Source organism: Schistocerca nitens, unplaced genomic scaffold (assembly GCF_023898315.1).
Source record: "Schistocerca nitens isolate TAMUIC-IGC-003100 unplaced genomic scaffold, iqSchNite1.1 HiC_scaffold_375, whole genome shotgun sequence".
Lineage (NCBI taxonomy): Eukaryota > Metazoa > Arthropoda > Insecta > Orthoptera > Acrididae > Schistocerca > Schistocerca nitens.
The window spans coordinates 6,218,268-6,242,310 of record NW_026045909.1 but is presented as its reverse complement, the minus strand read 5'-3'; the positions used below and the strand labels follow the sequence as shown (position 1 = coordinate 6,242,310).

At 42.3% G+C, this 24,043-nt stretch overlaps 1 protein-coding gene across 1 annotated transcript in view; it reads right to left on the bottom strand.

Annotated features, from left to right (window-relative positions):
• The window catches only part of LOC126229575 (aminopeptidase N-like), a 166,043-nt gene extending 146,937 nt beyond the window's left edge, over nt 1-19,106 (bottom strand). The window contains exons 1-2 of the mRNA XM_049942342.1: nt 19,021-19,106; nt 1,820-1,963 (exon numbers count right to left, since the gene is read on the bottom strand). Of these exons, the coding sequence (XP_049798299.1) occupies nt 1,820-1,963; nt 19,021-19,028 (152 nt within the window). The 5' untranslated portion in view covers nt 19,029-19,106. The remainder of the gene's footprint in view (nt 1-1,819; nt 1,964-19,020) is intronic.
• Between the last annotated feature and the right edge of the window lie 4,937 nt (nt 19,107-24,043).

Sequence of the window (24,043 nt, the reverse complement as noted above, 5' to 3'; positions counted from 1 at the left end):
CTGGGTTCTGCTGCTCCCCGTCTGCTTTCAGCGACGGTGCCGTCCGGTCAGCGCCCTGGGGCCCCATCTACTGGCTCGCCTCATCCCCAGGTGTTACCGACGCTGCCTTCCCTATTGCCTCATGGCGACATGCCGCCGCCGCCGCCGCCTGTTCTCCCGCCGGCGCCGCCCGCAGTGGACGCTTCGCTGCAGCCGCCCAGCGCCTCCCTGGGTCACGCGCCGCCGATCGCTTCCCGTGACCAGCTGTCCTCCGCAATGGAACTCTTACCCGCTCCGGACCAGATGTCGTCTTCGTCCGTTGGGTGCCCCGACCGCATGGAGGTCGACCCTTCGGCCCCTCCTGTCTCATTACGGGCGCATACACCGCATGTTGACGTGCACCCTGGACTAGGTTTTCAGGCGTTTCCTAGCTCCCCTCGGACCGAATGGCAGGGTGCGGGTGGCACAGCCTCGCCTATTGTTGGGCTCCCCACCTCATCGCATACGTCAACATGGGGTCCTCCCCACGGCGGGCGGAAGCCTTATCACACGACCGTTCGCCGATTTGCGGGGGAGGAATGTGGTGTCACCGCTAGACACCACACTTGCTAGGTGGTAGCTTTAAATCGGCCGCGGTCCATTAGTACATGTCGGACCCGCGTGTCGCCACTGTGTGATCGCAGACCGAGCGCCACCACATGGCAGGTCTAGAGAGACGGACTAGCACTCGCCCCAGTTGTACGACGACATTGCTAGCGACTACACTGATCGAAGCCTTTCTCTCATTTGCCGAGAGACAGTTAGAATAGCCTTCAGCTAAGTTAATGGCTACGACCTAGCAAGGCGCCATTTGTACCATTGCATGTATCTCAAGATAGTCTCACTTGTATCATCAAGAATGCTGTATACCAAAGGACGATATAAAAGTTAAGTGTTCTAGTAGCTACGTTCTTTTCTTTATCACATTCATTACGAATCCTGTTCCAGACTTAACGCCAGACGGCGTGAGTTGACGCTTGCCCTTTCGGCTACTTCACTGTGGACTGGCTGCCTTAACAGTCCACTACACTTTCATTTTAAATAGTAAAGTATTTAACTGAGAGAGACTTAACCTATATCCAATTAATGATTCTACAGTGAATAGTAATAATAACGTTATAAAGACCATTCAGTTTGTGTAAGCCCTGAAAGTAATAGTGTGTTTCGGTATCTGTTTTAATTTTGCAAATAGTTTGTGCTGCTCTAACTGTTAGTTTCAATCTTACCGTAAACATATGTATGTGTCAGAGTTCACTGCACTCGCGTGTGACAAAGTATAGGTTGTGTTTATCCATTCAAGTTACTAATAACTATTTTCTTGAATGAGAATGTTAATCATTCTCTTGCCTAGTTAGGCTAGCGACCGTTTTCTTTATCAGTTAAACAGTGCAGATAGGCAAAATTTTGTTTGTTACTGTTCAAATATTTACGTAATTCTGACTTTCATTTCCGATAAGCCACCTCCGTTAGGTACAACACGGTCAACATAACAAAATTCCTCTCAGAGGGTAACACTGCTCTGTTGCTTTATACCATAATTGCTTTAAAAAGATAGTTTTATTTCACGACCTGCCTACAACTTTAAGGTTATGGTACAGCAGTAGCAAACGGACGGGAGTGTTCTAGACTCCTAATCTGTGACTGAAATCAATGAATTGATTATATTTCTCTCTCTTCCTTTGTGAAGGAACTGGTGTGGATAGTGGCTGTGGTCCCGCCAAGTGCAGCGTCCGCGCTTACATAGGTCACTGAGTTACGCTATGTGGTAGCAATGCAGCGAGAGACCCAGCTGGTGACTCACCCCTCGTCGCCGAGGTGGACCGTGAGGTCGACCCTCTGTCGGAGCGGCCAGCTCTCCCCCGGCAGGCGGTCGGACTGTCCGTGGACCGCCGTCGCCACCAGCACCAGGGCCGCCAGACATCTCACACCTGTCATCACGCACCACCTGGACGCAGCACACGGAAATAAATGTTCCATTAACACGTACCCAGGCCGTGTGTTTAACCATTCTCAGGCTCAAACAACTAAATTACAAATACCTAAGAAACTTGTGACAAAACAGCTCAAAAGGAGTAAAGACATAAGCACACTGTACAAAAATTATTTGCCAGGATACACCACGCTAGTACAGTGTAACACCGCATATATTCTTGGTAATGGCCTCAAGTCTGCGAGGAATTTAGTCCACAAGATTCTTCATGTGTGTCATGTCCAGATGAAAGCACTCATTGCTAACTGATGATTAGATCCTGTAGGGCTCTCAAACTGTGGTGATGATTGCCACGTTTCCTTTGCTATTCCAAATAGTCCCAGACGTTTTCTATGACAAGGGTGTCGAACCCACGGCCCAAAGCAAGTATCAGTGCGGCCCAAGAAGTGAATATATATATATATATATATATATATATATATATATATATATATATATATATATATATACAGGGTGAGTCGCGTAAGACGTAACACCCCCATTATTCCGTTGGCGATTGCACGTATCGACAAGCGGTGTTCGACGAATCATAGCCGATTATGGGGCACAAACTTTGGTACATGCACAATAATCATAACGTTTGTATTGACCGAGATAATGAGGCAAGTACATGTTTTTTTAAATGGGACGCTATACTTTTTTTACCATTATTCGAATGCTCTGGAAAAGACGCGTATAGTGATGTAACGCATGTTGCTATCGTGATTCAAACTTCGCTTAAAAGACGCTGGGAAATATTGTACGATTGAAGGTCGAGGCGGTCGGAAGCGGCTGCAGACTGTAAACACGCCTCGCGCGACCCGCAGGCCGAGTTGGCGTGCTCTATGCAGCATGCACGGTCTACGCTACGTAGGTAAATCCTCATCCGCCCTCTTTTAAGCAAAGTTTGAATCACAATAGCAACATGCGTTACATCACTACACGCGTCTTTTCCAGAGCGTTCGAATGATGGTAAAAAAAAGTACAGCGTCTCATTTAAAAAACATGTAATGGCCTCATTATCTCGGTCAATATAAACGTTGTGATTATTGTGCATGTACCAACGTATGTGCCCCGTAGTCTGCTATGATTCGCCGAAAACCGCATGCCGATGCGTGCAATCGCTCCCGGAATAATAGGGGTGTTACGTCTTCCGCGACTCACCATATATATATATATATATATATATATATATATATATATATATATATATATATATGTGTGTGTGTGTGTGTGTAAAGTTATGATAAGTTGAATATTTAAAATTTGAAACCTCCCTCGCATGGTGCCATTATCTAATTGGTTTATTCTGTTCTTAACATTGTCGCCTCTGCTACACATCAACCTCGTCTCGTTCTAATAACTGGTCAATCCGCCAAATGTGCTGGTCTGTTATCTTACGGCTACTTCATACATAAAATGTCAAATTAATTCTCTCTTGCTTTTTTAGAATAACGAAGCATAAATTAATAAATTATAAACAATTTAAATGTGTCAACAATATGCCTCCGGCAGCCCCTTCTTTCCTCGAATTATGTTTATTTTACTTTTTATGGAATTAAAAAATTTTAATTTAAAAAAATAATATATCTATCATTTTCTCAGAGATTTCTACAAAATTTTCTCTGTTTCATCTATCTGCATACAGTAAACTTCTTTCACGAAGTCTTTTGAATATACTGAGTAGGAGAATTCTGATAAATTTTAATTGTATTTCTGTAATTATAATATAAAACTCGTGCAAAATTCAATGCACTTTCCCCCATATCTCATCTTACACTTGAGTTTATAGAAATAGGTGTACAAAATATGTGAGTGCAGGCTTTGTCGGCGAATTTCATATATGAAGTCTTCACGGGTTGTCAGCCGAGTAGCGTCATCGTCTCGTAGCATCTTCGCCTGAAGATGATGGAGACGCATTCCATCGAAACGTTGCTACGAGACGACGACGCTATTCGGCTGACAACCCGTGAACACTTCATATAAGTGCACAAAATATCGTAATTCTAGGCTTCATAGATTCTGAGAAAAATGTACATAACCTGTAAACTTTCAGAAACATAATTTCAGGAAATGCAATTTAAAGTTCACCCTAACGTTTGTTTTATGTCACCTTTTCAGAAGTCCTCAGATTTGTATTTATGGTCCTCCTTCCCTTCAAGATTTCTCATTTCTTGCTTGTTTTCTGCCTCCTTTCCTTTACTAGATCTTCACCTGACTTTTCAGCTGGAGAGACACTCTGTAAATCTATTTTTTTCTCAATATATCTCGAGGGCAATTTCTTATCTTAAAGCCAATTCTCTGTAATACCTTCATCCTCCCTACGTTCCCATCATTAAATACAATAACTGCATCATAAGCTGCAATTCTGACAACTATAGCAGATAAAAATGTGGTTTTAGGCCATCGTTTCCATATGAGCTAATTTAGAGACTCGTTTGGTTTCTGGGTTTTGCCATGAACACACTTTTTTTAAAAGTTCAGAATCGGCCAGAAACCTGTAAGTGTGCTTAACAACATCCAGGATACAATTTGGAAGCCTCTCCTTGTGAATTTAGGGGTTGTTATCCCTCTCCCTCTGAATGTGTAGAGACTTACACCAGTTGTTTTGGCACAGTGGATGAATGGGATGTTCATCTTTTGAGAACGTGTGGAAATACGTAGCCCATACCGCATTTTTCATGTCGCGTACACTGAATAGGCTCTGTCTGACAGCCTTACCATTATACACTTGAAGAGTGTCTAAAATTTTCTTTGTGAGTCTGTAGTGTCCACCAATGCCCTGTCCATCTTCCAAATTTTTGCCCTTCGTATCACCGACAAGGCTGCTTATTCCCATCTTTATGATCTACAGAAACAGAGAGTATATATCACAGCCTTCTAGAAGCATCCGTGCACGTTTGCTTGAAAGTAATCCACGGTATCGTTGTTCACAGAACTTATTGACCATAAGCTCTACTAATAAGTGCCAAAACATCCCAAAGGTGTTCAATAGGATTCAGGTCACGACTCCGTGCAGGCCAGTCCATAACAGGGATGTGTAACCACTCCGCCGAAGGCCGTGCATTATGAACAGCTGGTCAATCATATTGAAAGATTCAGTCGCTATCACCGAATTGCTCTTCAACAGTGGGGAGCAAGAAGGTGTTTAAAACATCAGTGTAGGCCTGTGCTGTGATAGTGTCAAGAAAACAACAAGAGGTGCAAGCCCCCCACCTCCCCCGCATGAAAAACACGACCACACCATAACACCACAGCCTCCGAATTTTACTGTTGGCACTACACACTCTGGCAGACGACGTTCACCGGGCACTCGCCATACCCACACCCTGCCATCGGATCGCCACATTGTGTACCGTGATTCGTCACTCCACACAACATTTTTCCACTGTTCAATCGTCCAATGTTTACGCTCCTTACACCAAGCGAGGCGTCGTTTGGCATTTACCGGCGTGATGTGTGGCTTATGAGCAGCCGCTCGACCATGAAATCCACGTTTTCTTACCTCCCGCCTAACTGTCATAGTACTTGCATTGGATCCTGATGCAGTTTGGAATTTCTGTGTGATGGTCTGGATAGATGTCTGCCTCTGCAACTGCCGGCAGTCCCTGCTAGTCAACAGACGAGGTCGGCCTGTACGCTTTTGTGCTGTACGTGCCCCTTAACGTTTCCACTTCACTATCAAGTCGGAAACAGTGGACCAAGGGATATTAGGAGTATGGAAATCTCGCGTACAGACGTATGACACAAGTGACTCCCAATCACCTGACCACGATCGAACTCCGTGAGCTCCGCGGGTCGTCCCATTCTGCTCTCTCACGATGTCTAATGACTACTGAGGTCACTGATATGAAGAACCTGGCAGTAGGTGGCAGCACAATGCACCTAATATGGTTCAAATGGCTCTGAGCACTATGGGACTTAACATCTATGGTCATCAGTCCCCTAGAACTTAGAACTACTTAAACCTAACTAACCTAAGGACAGCACACAACACCCAGTCATCACGAGGCGGAGAAAATCCCTGACCCCCCGGGAATCGAACCCGGGAACCCGAGCGTGGGAAGCGAGACCTAATATGGAAAACGGATTTTTTGGGCGTGGCCGGATACTTTTTATCAAATAGTGTACGTCTATGGTATCAAACGTTGGGGCCGGCAATGACTGCTGTCGAACAGCGTCGGCTGTTACTGTGCCTCCGGCACGTTATTGTTCGAATCTGTCCTTGGCGTGGCGTCGCAACGTGATGTATGGGGAGAAAGTCTGCCCTTTCTCACGTGAAGATACCGGCCTCACTGGCGCAGCGTAAATGAGGGGGAAGGTCATGGCCGCATGATCCTGCTACTGATAGCCCAGTGGGTGTTGCATAAGGCATCGTTAGAGACTCGCCGACCTGACGTGGCTTTCCTGGCCACATTCAGAACATTTGCACGGCTGTCTATCGTGTATTATTATTACTTGAGAGCACCAATGTTGGTGTATGTCGGCACGTGTTTAGTTAGCTCCATCTTAACCTGGCTGATTCTGTTAAGGGACAATTATGTAGTGAACGTATTCCGTTTTGCGGCTACTTCGTCCAGCACTTTCCCACTTGCTTATAAGGCAGCAACGGCGTCAGGGAGCACTTCAAAGGGAAGCTAAGCGGATCTAAGGCTTCCTTCATCCCTTGTTGACCAATCTGGCGTGCCAGTTGAAGACAGAAATACGAAAGCCAAGGTGTTAAATTTCACGTTCAAGAAATCGTTCACATAGGAGAATCGTGCAAACATGTCATGCAAACGTACCATCATTAGACCATCAGACAAAGCACCGTACGGACGACATAGTAGTAAGAATCCCAGGCGTAGAGAATCAGCTGAAAGATTTGAAAGCAAATAAATGACCAGGTCGCGATCGAATCTCAGTTCGGTTTCGCAAAGAGTACTCAACGGCGTTGGCACCTTACCTAGCCTGCATTTATTGTGAATCTCCAGCCTAGCGCAAAGTCGCAAGTGACTGGAAAAAAAGGTCTAGTGACTCCAATATATAAAAAGGGTAAAAGAACAGACCCACAAAATTACAGACCAATATCCCTAACTTCGGTTTGCTGCAGAATCCTTGAACATAGTATCAGTTCGAATATACTTTCTTGAGACTCAGAAGATTACGTCAAAGAATCACCATGGTTTTAAAAACGCAGCTTTCCTTTTTCTCACATGATATACTGTGAACTATGAATTAAGGGCAATAGGCAGATTCCATATGTCTAGATTTCAGGGAAGCATTTGAAACATTGCCTCGTTGCAGTCTGTTAATGAAGCTACGAGCATATGGAATAAGTTCACAGATATGTGAGTGGCTTGAAGACTTCTTAAATAATAGAACCCAGTATGCTGTTCTCGACAGCGAGTGCTCATCAGATACAAGGGTATCATCAGGAATGCCACAGGGAAATGGTTTGGCGGACAAGTTGAGCAGCAATCTGCTGTTTGCCGTTGCTGCTGTGGTGTGCATTCCGGGGGGGAGTCATTCCGGAAGTGGAAAGGGTGCTTCCGGATGCCATGAAGAGTACAGGGTGCAGCCAACTGCAGGTGGTGGCTCATGTCGGTACCAATGACGTGTGTCGCTTTGGATCGGAGCAGATTCTGTCTGGTTTCGGGCGGCTAGCGGAAATGGTAATGACTGCCAGTCTTGCTTCCGAGATTAAGGCGGAGCTCACCACCTTCAGCTTCGTCGATAGAACCGACTGTGGTCCTTTGGTGCAGAGCCGAGTGGAGGGTCTAAATCAGAGGCCCAGGCGGTTCTGTGACCGTGTAGGCTGCAAATTCCTTGACTTTCGCCATCGGGTGGTGGGTTTCCGGGTTCCGCTTAATAGGTCAGGAGTCCACTACACACAGGAGGCGGCTGCACGGGTAGCTGGGGCTGTGTGGAAGGGACTGGGCGGTTTTTTAGGTTAGAGAGTCTTAGGGAACCACAGAAGGGGCGTCCGTCAGAAAGTGGGCAGGTAAAACACAGTAAGGTAGTTGTAGAAACGATTGGTATTGCAGTTGTAAATTGTCGTAGCTGTGTTGGGAAAGAACCAGAGCTTCAAGCCCTAACAGAAAGCACTGAATCTCAAATAGCTGTAGGTACAGAGAGCTGGCTAAAGCCGGAAATAAGTTCAGCCGAAATTTTTTCAAACGATCTAACAGTGTTCAGAAATGATAGATTAAATACAGTTGGTGGTGGAGTATTTATTGCTGTCAGAGGTAGTTTGCCTAGTAGCGAAATTGAAGTACGTAGTTCATGTGAAATAGTATGGGTAGAGGTTATACCCGACAATCGGACTAAACTATTAACTGGGTCGTTTTACCGACCCCCCGACTCAGGAGACATAGTTGCAGAACAATTCAAAGAAAACTTGAGTCTCATTTCAAATACGTACCCCGGTCATACAATTATAGTCGGTGGTGACTTCAATCTACCCTCGATATGCTGGAAAAAATATACGTTTAAAGCCGGCGGCAGGCATAAAACATCATCCGAAATTGTACTGAATGCTTTCTCAGAAAATTACTTTGAACAATTAGTTCATGAGCCCACTCGAAGCGTAAATAGTTGCGAAAGCATACTTGACCTTTTAGCAGCAATAATGCTGGACAAATAGTGAGTGTTGTGACGAATACAGGGATTAGCGACCACAAGGCAGTTGCTGCTAGGCTGAATACCGTAACACCTACAACCATCAAAAAGAAACGCAAAGTATATCTATTTAAAAAAGCTGATAAAAATGCTCTTAACGCCTTTCTAAGAGACAGTCTTCACTCCTTCCGATCTGATCATGTAAGTGTAGAAAAGTTGTGGAATGTTTTCAAAGAGATAGTATTAACAGCAATTGAGAGATATATACCACATAAATTAAGAAGTGATGGTACTGATCCCCATGGTACACAAAACGGGTCAGATCGTTGTTGCAGAAGCAACGAAAAAAGCATGCCATATTTAAAAGAACGCAAAATCCCCAAGATTGGCATAGTTTTACAGAAGTTAGAAATATGGCGCGTACTTCAATGCCAGATGCTTTTAATAATTTCCACAACGAAATTCTGTCTCGAAATCTGGCAGAAAACCCAAAGAGATTCTGGTCATACATAAAGATCACCAGCGGCAAGACGCAATCAGTACCTTCACTGCGCGATAACAACGGTGAAGTCACTGATGACAGTGCCACTAAAGTAGAGTTATTAAACACGGTTTTCCGAAACTCCTTCACCAAAGAAGACGAAGTAAATATTCCTGAACTCCAATCAAGAACAACTGCCAAGATGAGAAACATAGAATTAGATATCTTCGGTGTAACAAAGCAGCTTAAATCGCTTAATAAAGGCAAGGCCTCCGATCCAGATTTTGTACCAGTCAGGTTCCTCTCAGAGAATGCTGATAAAATAGCTCCATATTTAGCAATTATATAGATCCACGTTGTATACGTACCTAAAGACTGGAAAATTGCTCAAGTCACACCAATACCCAAAAAGGGAAGCAGGATTAATCCGCCGAATTACAGGCCTATATCACTAACGTCGATTTGCAGTAGGGTTTTAGAACATATACTGTATCCGAACATTATGAGGTACCTCGAAGAAAACGATTTATTGACATATAGTCAGCACGGATTCAGAAAAAATCGTTCTTGTGAAACACAACTAGCTCTTTATACTCATGAAGTAATAAGTGCTATCGACAGGGGATGTCAAATTGATTCCATATTTTTAGATTTCCAGAAGGCTTTCGACACCGTTCCTCACAATCGTCTTCTAACCAAACTGCGTGCCTACGGAGTATCGACTCAGTTGTGCGACTGGATTCGTGATTTCCTGTCAGAAAGGTCACAGTTCGTAGTAATAGACTGAGAGTCATCGAGTAAAACAGAACTAATAACCGGCGTTCCCCAAGGAAGTGTTATAGGCCCTCTATTGTTCCTGATCTATATTAATGACATAGGAGACAATTTGAGTAGCCGTCTTAGAGTGTTTGCGGATGATGCTGTCATTTACCGTCTCGTAAAGTCATCAGATGATAAATACGACTTGCAAAATGATTTAGATAAGATATCTGTATGGTGCGAAAAGTGGCAATTGACCCTGCAAAAGAAAAGTGTGAAGTTATTCACATGAGTACTAAAAGAAATCAGCTAAATTTCGATTACGCGCTAAGTCACACAAATCTGGGGGCTGTAAATTCAACTAAATACTTAGGGATTACAGTTACAAATAACCTAAATTGGAACGATCACATAGGTAATATTGTGGGTAGAGTAAACCAAAGACTGCGATTCATTAGCAGAACACTTAGAAGGTGCAACAGGTCTACCAAAGAGACTGCTTACACTACGCTTGTCAGCCCTATTCTGGAGTAATGCTGTACAGTGTGGGATGCGCATCAGGTGTGACTGACGGATGACATCGAAAAAGTACAAAGAAGGGCAGCTCGTTTTGTATTATCGCGAAATCGGGGAGATAGTGTCACAGACATGATACGTGAATTGGAGTGGCAATCATTAAAACAAAGGCGTTTTTCGTTGCGACGGGATCTTCTGATGAAATTTCAATCACCAGTTTTCTCCTCCGATTGCGAAAACATTCTGTTGGCACCCATCTACATAGGGAAGAATGATCATCACGATAAAATAAGAGAAATCAGGGCTCGCACGGAAAAATTTAAGTGCTCGTTTTTCCCGCGTGCCGTTCGAGAGTGGAACGGTAGAGAGACAGCATGAAGGTGGTTCATTGAACCCTCTGCCAGGCACTTTATTGTGAATAGCAGAGTGATTACGTAGTAGAGTAGGTGTGCAGTAAGCTGTTGAAGTTGAATAACTGTAGGAGGGTTCTAGACGACTTAGATGAAATTTCTAGTTGCTGTGATGAATAGCAGCCAGCTTTAATTATACAAAAATGTAAGTTAATGCGAATGGGTAGAAAGAACAAGCATGTAGTTTTACTAGTGTCGTGCTTGGCACAGTCAACTCGTTTAAATATCTGACTGTAACATTGCAACGCGATATGAAATGTAACGAGCATGTGAGAACCATGGCACGGAAAGCAAATGGTCGACTTTGGTTTATTGGGAGAATTTTGGGAAAGCGTGGTTCAGCTGTAAAGGAGACTGCATATAGGACACTGATGCCACCTGTTCTTGAGTACTTCTCGAGTGTCTGAGATACATACCAGGCTGACTGAAGAAAGACATCGAAGCAATTCAGAAGCAGGTTGCTGGATTTTTATCAGTAGGTTCGAACAACACGTAAGTGTTACGGAGATGCTTCGAGACCTCAGATGGGAAGGCGACATTCTTTTTAAGGAACTCTATTGAGAAAATTTAGAGAACCGTCATTTGAAGCTGACTGCCGAGCGATTCTACTGCCGATAACATACAATGCGTTCGTCCTCTGTTAGAATATTGCTGCGCGGTGTGGGATCCTTACCAGGTGGGATTGACGGAAGACATCGAAAGGGTGCAACAAAGGGCAGCTCGTTTTGTATTATCACGTAATAGGGGAGAGAGTGTGGCAGATATGATACGCGAGTTGGGATGGAAGTCACTAAAGCAAAGACGCTTTTCGTCGCGGCGAGATCTATTTACGAAATTTCAGTCACCAACTTTCTCTTCCGAATGCGAAAATATTTTGTTGAGCCCAACCTACGTAGGTAGGAATGATCATCAAAATAAAATAAGAGAAATCAGAGCTCGAACAGAAAGGTTTAGGTGTTCGTATTTCCCGCGCGCTGTTCGGGAGTGGAATGGTAGAGAGATAGTGTGATTGTGGTTCGATGAACCCTCTGCCAAGCACTTAAATGTGAATTGCAGAGTAATCATGTAGATGTAGATGTAGATGTAGATGTAAGGACCACGAAGATAAGATATGAGAAATTAGGGCTCATACGTAGCCGTGCAGACAGTCGTCTTTCCCTCGCTGTGTTTATGAGTGGAACAGGAAAGAAAATGACTAATAGTGGTACAGGGTACGTTTCGCCACGCACTGCACGGTTGCTTGCGGAGTACGTTTTTAGATGTAGGTGAAGACGAACAGAGAACTTAATCCGAGCCCCACATGATCGACGATGACCGCTGCTGTGTGTCCATTGGCGTGTTTGAACTTGAGGCCGCTGGCATATCTGGACAGTTCGTCATGACAGACGGCGTCGCTTGTGATTTTGACATGTACGACTACTGGCGATAGAAAGGTGGATGCCTACTATGTCTGAGGTGAACTTCGTCACATTCCATTTAAAAGCCCTCTGTCGTGCACAAACAGACTGAGAACTGAACATCATCCTGAATTTTCGATATAGTTGAGCCGTGGCGCGTCCATCAACGGTCGTAGAACCAAGCGGCGGCGATCATGTGCACAGACTACGCATGCTCGCGAACTCCGCGGACAGGATGCAAACAAGACGTCCTCGCCACTATGTAAACGAAGACATACTGGCCGCTATGCCAACAGGACTTCGTTTCAGAGCACATACCTTAAGGGTATGTACGAGGCAGTCAAAAGAGTTTCTTTCCTCGATCTCTAGGAAGATGTATAATAATGGGAAATTATCAGTTATGTATCATCAGATTTTGAGTCGACCGCGAGTCATTAACTTCAGTAGTGATTTTCTCAAAAGCGGTGGCAGATGTTGAGCCAAAATATCTTAATTGTTACATTTTATGTTGTACACAAGTGACGTGCCAAATATGAGCCTTACTGTTTGGACACATCTGTGACGGCCCCTTTGTTAGTGTTACTGATCTGCTCTCTTCAGTTCCTTAAAATAATAGCGAAAGTTGCCAAGAGCATACAAAAATGAAATGCTAGGCCACTTACGTCCAATAAGTTAGTCTCAGCCACTACACCAAAACACATAAATTCTCAGTCTGTACCAAACATGGCTCAAGCCCACAAATGACTTACACTTTCCTGTCTACGACATAATTAGAAGGAACAGACACGACAGGCACGAAGGCGTTGCCGTACTTCTGAAAGAAAATATTCCTAACAATATTCTTGGACTCAACTGAAACAACAGAAACCTATAAGACACAGCAATATAAAACGAAGCTCAAAATCCGACCTGAATATACTGGCTATCTGCTGGTCCTATCTACTACAGCAATTTGGCCATCCACTGCTCGTTGTGGTGGATTTTAACGCCCATCACACGTCAGTGAGATGCGAGAATGATAACTGCTATGGTGCGTTATTAAAGACCATTCTATAAGACGAAAACCTTGTCCTACTGAATGACTCATCCCCCATAAAGATAACCCCGCCGTTAGTGAGGAGATCAGCAATAGACCTCAGCTCCCCATCACCGCACGTGGCACAGTTAACCAGCAGGGAAGTAAAAGTAGATCCTCTGGTTTCCCTTTCAAATGCTAATTATTCTGACCTCTTGGTACAGAGGAAGAACCACGCTGATCTACGCCTCTCAGAGATGGAAAACCGGGAAAGATGACTGCAATAAAAATGTTTTAAAAGTAAGCCCTCCACAATAACAGACTTCGGAAGAAACTAATACAGTGCACTACTAACGCCGCCGTAAAGGAAAGTCCTTTGAAGATGCCGTTTTATACCACAAACAGAGCTATTCCTGTGTGGTGGATTACCGAATGTTAGCCACAAACGAAGAAAGCAATGAGCAAATGTAAGAGACATAGTACCAAGTAAAATCATATAAGCCCACAAAAAATACAAGCGGTAACCAAGAATTTTTTTGAAATAAGAAGAGCCGGCCGCGGTGGTCTCGCGGTTCTAGGCGCTCAGTCCGGAACCGTGCGACTGCTACGGTCGCAGGTTCGAATCCTGCCTCGGGCATGGATGTGTGTGATGTCCTTAGGTTAGTTAGGTTTAAGTAGTTCTAAGTTCTAGGGGACGATGACCTAAGATGTTAAGTCCCATAGTGCTCAGAACCATTTGAACCATTTTTTTTAAATAAGAAGAGGACAAATTGGAAAATCGTGTCCAACTCTACAACTAAGGACACTACAGTGTTAACACTGTGGAAGAAGCTGAATAGCTTCAATAAATCTTCGACACCTCGCCATTTCCATACGTTGCCTACCAGGAGTATTATGGAACATACGTTACAAAGGCAGACAACACCTTCGTCCGTCACACAATATCCCAATATAGAGGACCAAATCCCGATGAAGTCACCCTCTTCTACAGTCATTCGCAATGGTCGAGTTGCAGAGAACTTTCTCGTCTGAGAAAAATACTGTCCCCGACCCAGTCCACTACTATATGCTATCATTTTTGCCATACGAAGGACAACAGCACCTCCTCCGTATTTGTAAATAAAATGTGGTCTGAATGCTGCAATATTGAACCCCTGAAGCTAGGCAGAACGATTCCTGTGTTCAAACCAGAAAATAATCCTGATATTCTAGTTCGGTGGCGTCGTGCCGACCAATAACATTACTACGTTGTCCCTACATAGTGTAGGAAAGAATGGCCAAACAGCGGTTAGAGTGACTGTCAATTATATATTCCCCAGTGATCAGGTATATTTTCACAAAGGGAAAGATACTCTAGATGTTCTCCTACGTCTGGTTAGTGACATACATTTCTGTTTCAGCCGAAATGCGTATCTACTAGCTGTGTTTCCGAACCTAAGCAGCACCTACGGTAAGTAGTATTCATATTGATAGCTACAAAACCCATTTACGAAACACCTGTTCTCTCTGATCGGTTCCTACTAGTCTTACGTGAAGGACGTACAAGAGGACCACGAACTACGTATTCTGTTTAATATCTACGTCATTGACCTACAGAGGATGTTCCCAGAGAAGGTGAAAGTTTTATAATACACTGACGATTTACGTATTTATGTGGAAAGTACATATCTAGAAGATTGTAAAATCACAATTGACAACTGCAATGTTCGCGCTCCAACAGTGGCTCTCAAGAAACGGATCGGCTATATCCACAGTTAAATCGAACGCAGTTCTCAAGGCACAGAGCGAAACTGTCAGTAGTAATAGCGCTAGGCCCGCACTACTTCGCTTTGGAGATGTTATTCAAATACCTGCGACTCTTCAAAGACCGTAAGCTAGCCCTGAAAGAGCATATAAAATACGAGTATATGGCTAAGAAATGCGATTTACCTGACAACATACAGCTATGACAGGACTTGGACAGGACTTGAACGTCGGCACAGCACCAACACTTAAATTTTCATAATTGATTGTTACAATGACTTTGTTATAGTGTCCGTTTCTTCACAGTTCACTGTCCATCAGACTTGCATGACGATATAACATTTGTCTCCGCGTGCGGGAATCACGAATTGTGCTATCATTAGGGTTGTGACTGCTTGACATACGGGAGTCTGGGTCACTCCTGGAAAAGTGTTCAATGACCAGTGTAGTGAGGGCGACCGTTCGTGATAAGTAGGGTATCTTGGTCGGAGTCCCAGTCCGAGACAAATTTTCATGTGTCTCAAACAACTAACGGCAACGTAAATTCGAAGGCTGCGAATTGTTTCGTAAATTTTACCATACGACGGTACGTCCAGTAACTGATTATATGTGTTGTTCCTACTGGTCTGTATCTGACGGTTACCTCACAAGAATTAATAAATGCCAAAGGAAAGCGCTGGCTGGTTGGTTGGGAGCAATGCGCTGCACCCCTATCAACGCACTCTCGGCTGGAGAGCTCTAGCTGCCGAACCATATACGCCGGCGGTACCTCTACCCCAAATCTTTTTCTTAAAAAAAAAATCGAATCGAACAGTCTAAAATCTATCGCCTCAAACGTAACTATACAGCGCTTAACTGGGCGCTTGTAGATCCTTAGAATTCTTCCTCCTCTAGCTCGAGAGTATTTAGATATTCAGGAGATTCCAAGGAGGACAATTACAGCACCTAGACTAACTAGTTTTAGCGTCCCACTTGCGTTGAATTTTTCTCACGGAAAGGTAATAATTGACATTACCTTTGACCATGAGCCTCCCATTAATAATAAAAAATTGGCACAGTTTTTAAGACAATGCTTTCTACAAGAACTTGTAGGCTTGGTCACACGTTGGCTACCTGTGTGACGGTTTTGTTAGCAAAACAGGCTTCTCAACGCCATGAGCAGATTCACCGTTGCCCCAAATATACGCTTCTAACAATGAGGTGCACGAAAGTGTTCTGTAACACTTGATTATGTAGTACTGGTCTATCTGTAACTATGTTTTCACTGTACTACGTGTGTGCGTGCAAACAAACAAATATTATGAGTATGAAAGTATGAGCTGCTTGTATGGTGCAAGCTAAAGGTCAATAAATTCAACTAAAAAATATAGACAGCGTTCTGCAGCCTCTAGCTTTGCTTTATTGTAGCATGACATGTATTCGTGCTAACCCAAGTGTACACAGGCATATACTCGAATACTATTTACGTCCCCATCTCACAAACTGTATCATCAATAACGGGCATACAGAAATTTATATCTGTGACTGTCGGAGACTGCGTATGTAAAGGTTGTATATACAACATAAATATTTCTGTTAGAATCATATTCCAAGTTAACCAACAGAATTGTGCACATATTCCTTTGAAATGATAATGGAGGCGTGGTTCAAATGCAAACCGTTTATTTCTCTAATCTTTACTGAATGAAGGCAGAGGTTACTTTTGAAGGAGACCATAATCTGATCAACAGGGATGACAGACTTAGAATTCCCAGACGACTGAGCAAAGATCTGCACGAAGTTCACGAACGGACATTTGCAGGCCATTCTGGTATCCCTTTCTTGTGCTACGAATATTACAAATATCCTTTTGAATGCATAGAAAACGAGTGCAAGTCAATTTCTTAATCTTTAGCTGCCATCTGACATTATTTAACTGATCTTATCTTGAAAGTTAGAGTACTGACGCACGTATGGCAGGTAAAAAGCAGATTATCATTACCACTCTGTAGACAGAGCAACAGCAGGCCAAGACATATATCTCAACCACTCGAAATCTTTTATCAGTAGCGCAGTGAAGCCAAACTCTATAAAGACGAGGTGTCGGTTTCTCATATTGCTAACAGGCACTCTCACAGAGAACCTGAGAACCTCGCGGGAAGCTGTAGGGTTGCGGCAACATTTAACTGGCACCGAGTCCTTATGAACTATTGAAGTGTACCACCACAGTGTGGGGAGCCAATTCGATAATAGCAAAAACATCGTTATTAAGAACCTTGTTCTCCGCAGTCTGATGTAAATAACCCTACATCGACAAAAGTGACTGCGCCATCAATGAGACTGCTGACTCACTCTCTAACGACGAATAATTTCATTTTTGTTATCAAACTGCTTCACTGTTAACAGTCATGATTTTTACCACTTTTGTTCATCTTGTGCACTAAACGTTTCAGAAAATAATTCCTATTGCCAAGCGCTTTTTAATTTTATCTGCACTTGAGTAAAAAAGGACATGGGAATAGAATTAAATCTCAAAGAACATTGAATGCAGGATAAATAAAAATGATATCGTGACTGACAACAGAAAATGCTTCGATAATAAAAACGAAACGATTGTTTTACGGTCCCGATATTTCACAATTATTTTATGATTGGCAAAATGAAATAAAGACCAAATTCTCTTAAATTTTTTCAGTAACATTTCCAACATTGAGAATATACCGGTAGAATCGTTTAAATCCATCTTCATAAATCTGTCAAGGAAGGCTAATTCTAACACTGCTCTGAATGTGTTCTGAGAATTCTGCACTGCCCTCTAGACAGAAAAATAAATGGAAACATAAACGAAACGCAGTCCGGATTTAGTAGTGATATCGGAACAAGAGATGCCCTGTTTCATAAACAGGTGTTAGTTCAAAAAAGTCTCTACCCTAGGTGAACGTCCTTCGCTTGCTTTATCGATTTTGAGAAAGTGTTTGACAACGTCAAACATCAAATCATATAATTAAACAACTTCACTGCAAAGAATGACCCGGATCATGGTAAGAAGCCAATTTTCAGACGACGTTAGAATGCTCAAAGGTATCAGCTGAGAACTTATATTCCGGAACGAATTTTCGCTCCTCAGCGAAGTGTGTGCCGATTTGAAACTTCCTGGCAGATTAAAACTGCGTGACGGACTGGGATTCGAAATTGGAAAAGGTCTCAGTTTCGAATCCTGGCCAGGACACAGTTTTAATCTGCCAGGAAGTTTCAAGGATGCGGATTATCTCCAGCACACATCAACTTAAATTCTGTAGCAGTTTTCCGGAATGCTTTGTATGATGTCAATAAATGACTCAGAACCAATGTTAAATGCTTGAATGTTATACACTATGCTGAATACACTGTAACACTTGCTGGGGTCTTATAAGGCCTACAATTCCTTCTCGACTGAATTAACATCGCCAGTAAAGAGTCGGACTTAATATAAGTTTCCAAAAAATAAAAACTTTGGTCAGCAGAAAGAATAGTTAGACAATGGGATCATCAATTTGTGTGGAGCTTACCAGAGAGGGTAAGTAGACTGAAATACCTAGGCTGCTGGTTGACAGTTGAACACCAGAATCCCCAATGAGTGGACACCAACAGAAAGACTTACGAATCTGGTATGCAGTCGTGCTCTGCAACGTAACACCTGTTTGCAAATGGTGAAGGGTTACGTCGTATCAGTACATTGTACGGGGTAGGAACCTGCGCAGTTAAGACATCGTTCATGAATAAAGGCAACTGAAATGTATACGTACCTTCGCATGAACAGATCTGACCGACGACTAAATACTTCACTGTGGCGTTAAACTGTTAAGTTGGTAGCCAATTCAAAAAAAGTAAATTCTTAACAACTTTTTGAAGCACCTTACCTTTGAAGAAAAGGTACTTATAGAAGAGAAGAATATACTAAACATGTTGCCAATATTCTATAAAAAGACGGTACTAAAAGAACAAAACGAAGAAGAATGATAAATTTGATCTACAACTTTAATATATGATGTTGTAAATGTGTAATAAACCAACACATCAGTTGTCTAAACATTAAATAGCTGGATTATTATAAATGTAATACCTAATTCTATGATACGATTCTTATGACGCACCTTTTCATCAACAAATGCTTCAAATTTCTGAAGCCGCCAGTGGTGCCACAAGAGAAGTACGTAGAGTTCCTCAGTTTATAACAGACTGGCACAATGAAGTTATGTTAGAGTGGCTTTTATAGTGGAATACAAGTTGAAGTACTTGACATTTTCCGCCGCTTAATGCCATATATGATATCACCAGAGATAAGATCGACATTGTCTCTCCGATGACGTCTGAGAAACCCCAGACACCAATCTAGCGCGTGTAAAGACCTCGTATGTCTGTTTACTCCTTCATCTCAAGCATCCGCCAATCAGATAATCAGAGAAGTCCCAAGCTGAGTGTCCAAAAGGTCTAGTGTCCCTCTACATTACAATCGAAGCAGTGGCTCATTTGGGGACAAAACATAGAGTACAAGCGAACTGTCGCTTTATCAGTGTCGTGCTGAAAGTCGTTTTGTTGAAAGATCTTGCTTAAGGAGTCTCAGCAAGCTCTCAGTTTGCAGCACTGCCACAGAACTGATGGTTACACTTCGGTTTTGAATCGAGTGGACGGCTTGTAGTAGAGACTTCAGTTCTGTAACAAGCTAGGTTGAGAACTATAGAGTCTTCTGCGTGTGGGGTGCACACGAGGTTTTTTGTCGATTAGGAGAATTTCCATCCAGTCCAGACAACAACACCTGTAGCAGACACGTATCGGCGTTAAGATCCAAAGAAAGGAAAGAGAGATCCCTACAAGCGAGAGTATTAAAATCCTAGTGTTTAATTGCTCAAGCGTTAGCAACAAAGCGCCAAAATTTAAAGCTATCCTAATGAATCAAGCGAGCTCGCGTAATACCAGGTACAGAAAGCTGGATAAAACCTGAAATTGATAACAATTAGATTTTTTGGAAAAATTTAAGTTTTTTATCGAAGGGATGCCTATCCCTTAATGGGAAATGGAAGTGGTGTATTTGTTGTAGTAGACAAGCTACTCAGATCCGTCGAGGTGGAAACTGAAGCTGCATAGGAGATTGTCTGGGTAATACTTGGTGTGAAAGGTGGCCATAAAGGTAGTAACTGAATCTTTCTATCGACCAACAGACTAACCTTCTGGTGCACCGGAAACTGTAAGAAAATGTCACTTTCCTACTAGTAAATCTCCCAACCATTCTGTCATCTTTCGAGATTTTAATCTTGCAACGTTTAATTGGTAAAATTCCAAGATTTTTAGTAGTGGGCGCAATAAGACGTCCTATTAAAAGTTCTCTGAAAATTACCTAAAACAGATACTTTACAATATATTGCATCTAATGGTAACTAATAGACCTGACCTCTTTGAGGATGTTCACATTAAAATTGGTATAAATGATTATGAGACAGTTATAACTTCAATGGTTACCGAAGTAGAAATGGTAACTAGAACATGTAGAAGGAATATGTTCATCAAACTAAATAAATGGGTACTGGTGTCATATGTCAAAGAGAAATTTGAAACACTTAGCTCTGGACAGGAGCACGCAGAAGGACTGAGGCTCAAAATAGCTGGGTGACAATAAATAAAGCGGCTGTTGGACTACATCCTTGTCGAATTCCCTGGTTTATTAAAATTTCATCCAACATTTTCGAACCTGAACCTGCAAATATTTTCATATTTACGTATAAACTCATTGTTGTTGTTGTGGTCTTCAGTCCTGAGACTGGTTTGATGCAGCTCTCCATGCTACTCTATCCTGTGAAAACTTCTTCATCTCCCAGTACCTACTGCAACCCACATCCTTCTGAATCTGCTTAGTGTATTCACATCTTTGTCTCCCTCTATGATTTTACCCTCCACGCTGCCCTCCAATGCTAAATTGGTGATCCCTCGATGCCTCAGAACATGTCCTACCAACCGATCCCTTCTTCTGGTCAAGTTGTGCCACAAACTTCTCTTCTCCCCAATCCTATTCAATACTTCCTCATTAGTTATGTGATCTACCCATCTAACCTTCAGCATTCTTCTTGTCCAAACTAGTTATCGTCCATGTTTCACTTCCATACATGGCTACACTCCATACAAATACTTTCAGAAACGACTTCCTGACACTTAAATCTATACTCGATGTTAACAAATTTCTCTTCTTGTGAAACGCTTTCCTTGCCATTGCCAGTCTCCATTTTATATCCTCTCTACTTCGACCATCATCGGTTATTTTACTCCCTAAATAGCAAAACTCCTTTACTACTTTAAGTGTCTCATTTCCCAATCTAATTCCCTTAACATCACCCGAGTTAACTCGACTACACTCCATTATCCTCGTTTTGCATTTGTTGATGTTCATCTTATATCCTCCTTTCAAGACACTGTCCATTCCGTTCAACTGCTCTTCCAAGTACTTTGCTGTCTCTGACAGAATTACAATGTCATCGGCGAACCTCAAAGTTTTTACTTCTTCTCCATGAATCTTAATACGTACTCCGAATTTTTCTTTTGTTTCCTTTACTGCTTACTCAATATACAGATTGAATAACATCGGGGAGAGGCTACAACCCTGTCTCACTCCTTTTCCAACCACTGCTTCCCTTTCATGCCCCTCGACTCTTATAACTGCCATCTGGTTTCTGTACAAATTGTAAATAGCCTATCGCTCCCTGTATTTTACCCCTGCCACCTTCAGAATTTGAAAGAGAGTATTCCAGTTAACATTGTCAAAAGCTTTCTCTAAGTCTACAAATGCTAGAAACGTAGGTTTGCCTTTTCTTAATCTTTCTTCTAAGATAAGTCGTAAGGTCAGTATTGCCTCACGTGTTCCAACATTTCTACGGAATCCAAACTGATCTTCCCCGAGGTCGGCTTCTATCAGTTTTTCCATTCGTCTGTAAAGAATTCGCGTTAGTATTTTGCAGCTGTGACTTATTAAACTGATAGTTCGGTAATTTTCACATCTGTCAACACCTGCTTTCTTTGGGATTGGAACTATTATATTCTTCTTGAAGTCTGAGGGTATTTCGCCTGTCTCATACATCGTGCTCACCAGATGGTAGAGTTTTGTCATGACTGACTCTCCCAAGGCCATCAGTAGTACTAATGGAATGTTGTCTACTCCCGGGGCCTTGTTTCGACTCGTCTTTCAGTGCTCTGTCAAACTCTTCACGCAGTATCTTATCTCCCATTTCGTCTTCATCTACATCCTCTTCCATTTCCATAATATTGTCCTCAAGTACATCGCCCTTGTATAAACCCTCTATATACTCCTTCCACCTTTCTGCCTTCCCTTCTTTGCTTAGAACTGGGTTGCCATCTGAGCTCTTGATATTCATACAGATGGTTCTCTTCTCTCCAAAGGTCTCTTTAATTTTCCTGTAGGCAGTATCTATCTTACCCCTAGTGAGACAAGCCTCTACATCCTTACATTTGTCCTCTAGCCATCCCTGCTTAGCCATTTTGCACTTCCTGTCGATCTCATTTTTGAGACGTTTGTATTCCTTTTTGCCTGCTTCATTTACTGCATTTTTACATTTTCTCCTTTCATCAATTAAATTCAATATTTGTTCTGTTACCCAAGGATTTCTATTAGCCCTCGTCTTTTTACCTACTTGATCGTCTGCTGCCTTCACTACTTCATCCCTCAGAGCTACCCATTCTTCTTCTACTGTATTTCTTTCCCCCATTCCTGTCAATTGTTCCCTTATGCTCTACCTGAAACTCTCTACAACCTCTGGTTCTTTCAGTTTATCCAGGTCCCATTTCCTTAAATTCCCACCTTTTTGCAGTTTCTTCAGTTTCAATCTGCAGTTCATAACCAATAGATTGTGGTCAGAATCCACATCTGCCCCAGGAAATGTCTTACAATTTAAAACCTGGTTCCTAAATCTCTGTCTTACCATTATATAATCTATCTGATACCTTTTAGTATCTCCAGGATTCTTCCAGGTATACAACCTTCTTTTATGATTCTTGAACCAAGTGTTAGCTATGATTAAGTTATGCTCTGTGCAAAACTCTACAAGGCGGCTTCCTCTTTCATTCCTTCCCCCCAATCCATATTCACCTACTATGCTTCCCTCTCTCCCTTTTCCTACTGACGAATTCCAGTCACCCATGACTATTAAATTTTCGTCTCCCTTCACTACCTGAAAAATTTCTTTTATCTCGTCATACATTTCATTTATTTCTTCATCATCTGCAGAGCTAGTTGGCATATAAACTTGTACTACTGTAGTAGGCGTGGGCTTCGTGTCTATCTTGGCCACAATAATGCGTTCACTATGCTGTTTGTAGTAGCTAACCCGCACTCCTATTTTTTTATTCATTATTAAACCTACTCCTGCATTACCCCTATTTGATTTTGTATTTATAACCCTGTAATCACCTGACCAAAAGTCTTGTTCCTCCTGCCACCGAACTTCACTAATTCCCTCTATATCTAACTTTAACCTATCCATTTCCCTTTTTAAATTTTCTAACCTACCTGCCCGATTAAGGGATCTGACATTCCACGCTGCGATCCGATCCGAACCTAAACTCATTAGGGTATTGATAAAATATTTAGGAAAAACATCTGTTTCTAATATTTACCATAAAAGGGGTCTTTCTACCTTATTAAACGCTTTCTCATAATCAATAAATGCTACACGCGTTTCTAAGCCGCATTCCCGACGTTTTTCAATTATTTGTCTTACTATAAATACGTTATCATTACACAAGCGTTCCTTTCTAAAGCCTGATCGTTCTTCTTACGCTATCCAGTCGGCGATAGTTTGTAGTCTTTGATTAAATATTTTCCTGTAAATTTTATATAGTGCATTAAGTAAACTTATTTCTGTATAATTTCCAGCGTCTTTACTACTGCCTTTTTGACATATAGACATAACTGTGTATATTGAATAGTTCATGCGATATATACGTAAAAATGGAGGAACAAAAATTCTAATATTATTCCTCCATGTTTGATTAATTTCATCCAGACCAGTAGCTTTCTTATTTTTTTTACATTTAAGGCTGCTTTTAATTCTTTTATGTCTGTTAGCTCTGAAGATTCATTTTTTATATAATACCTTTCTTCACTATCTTTATCAC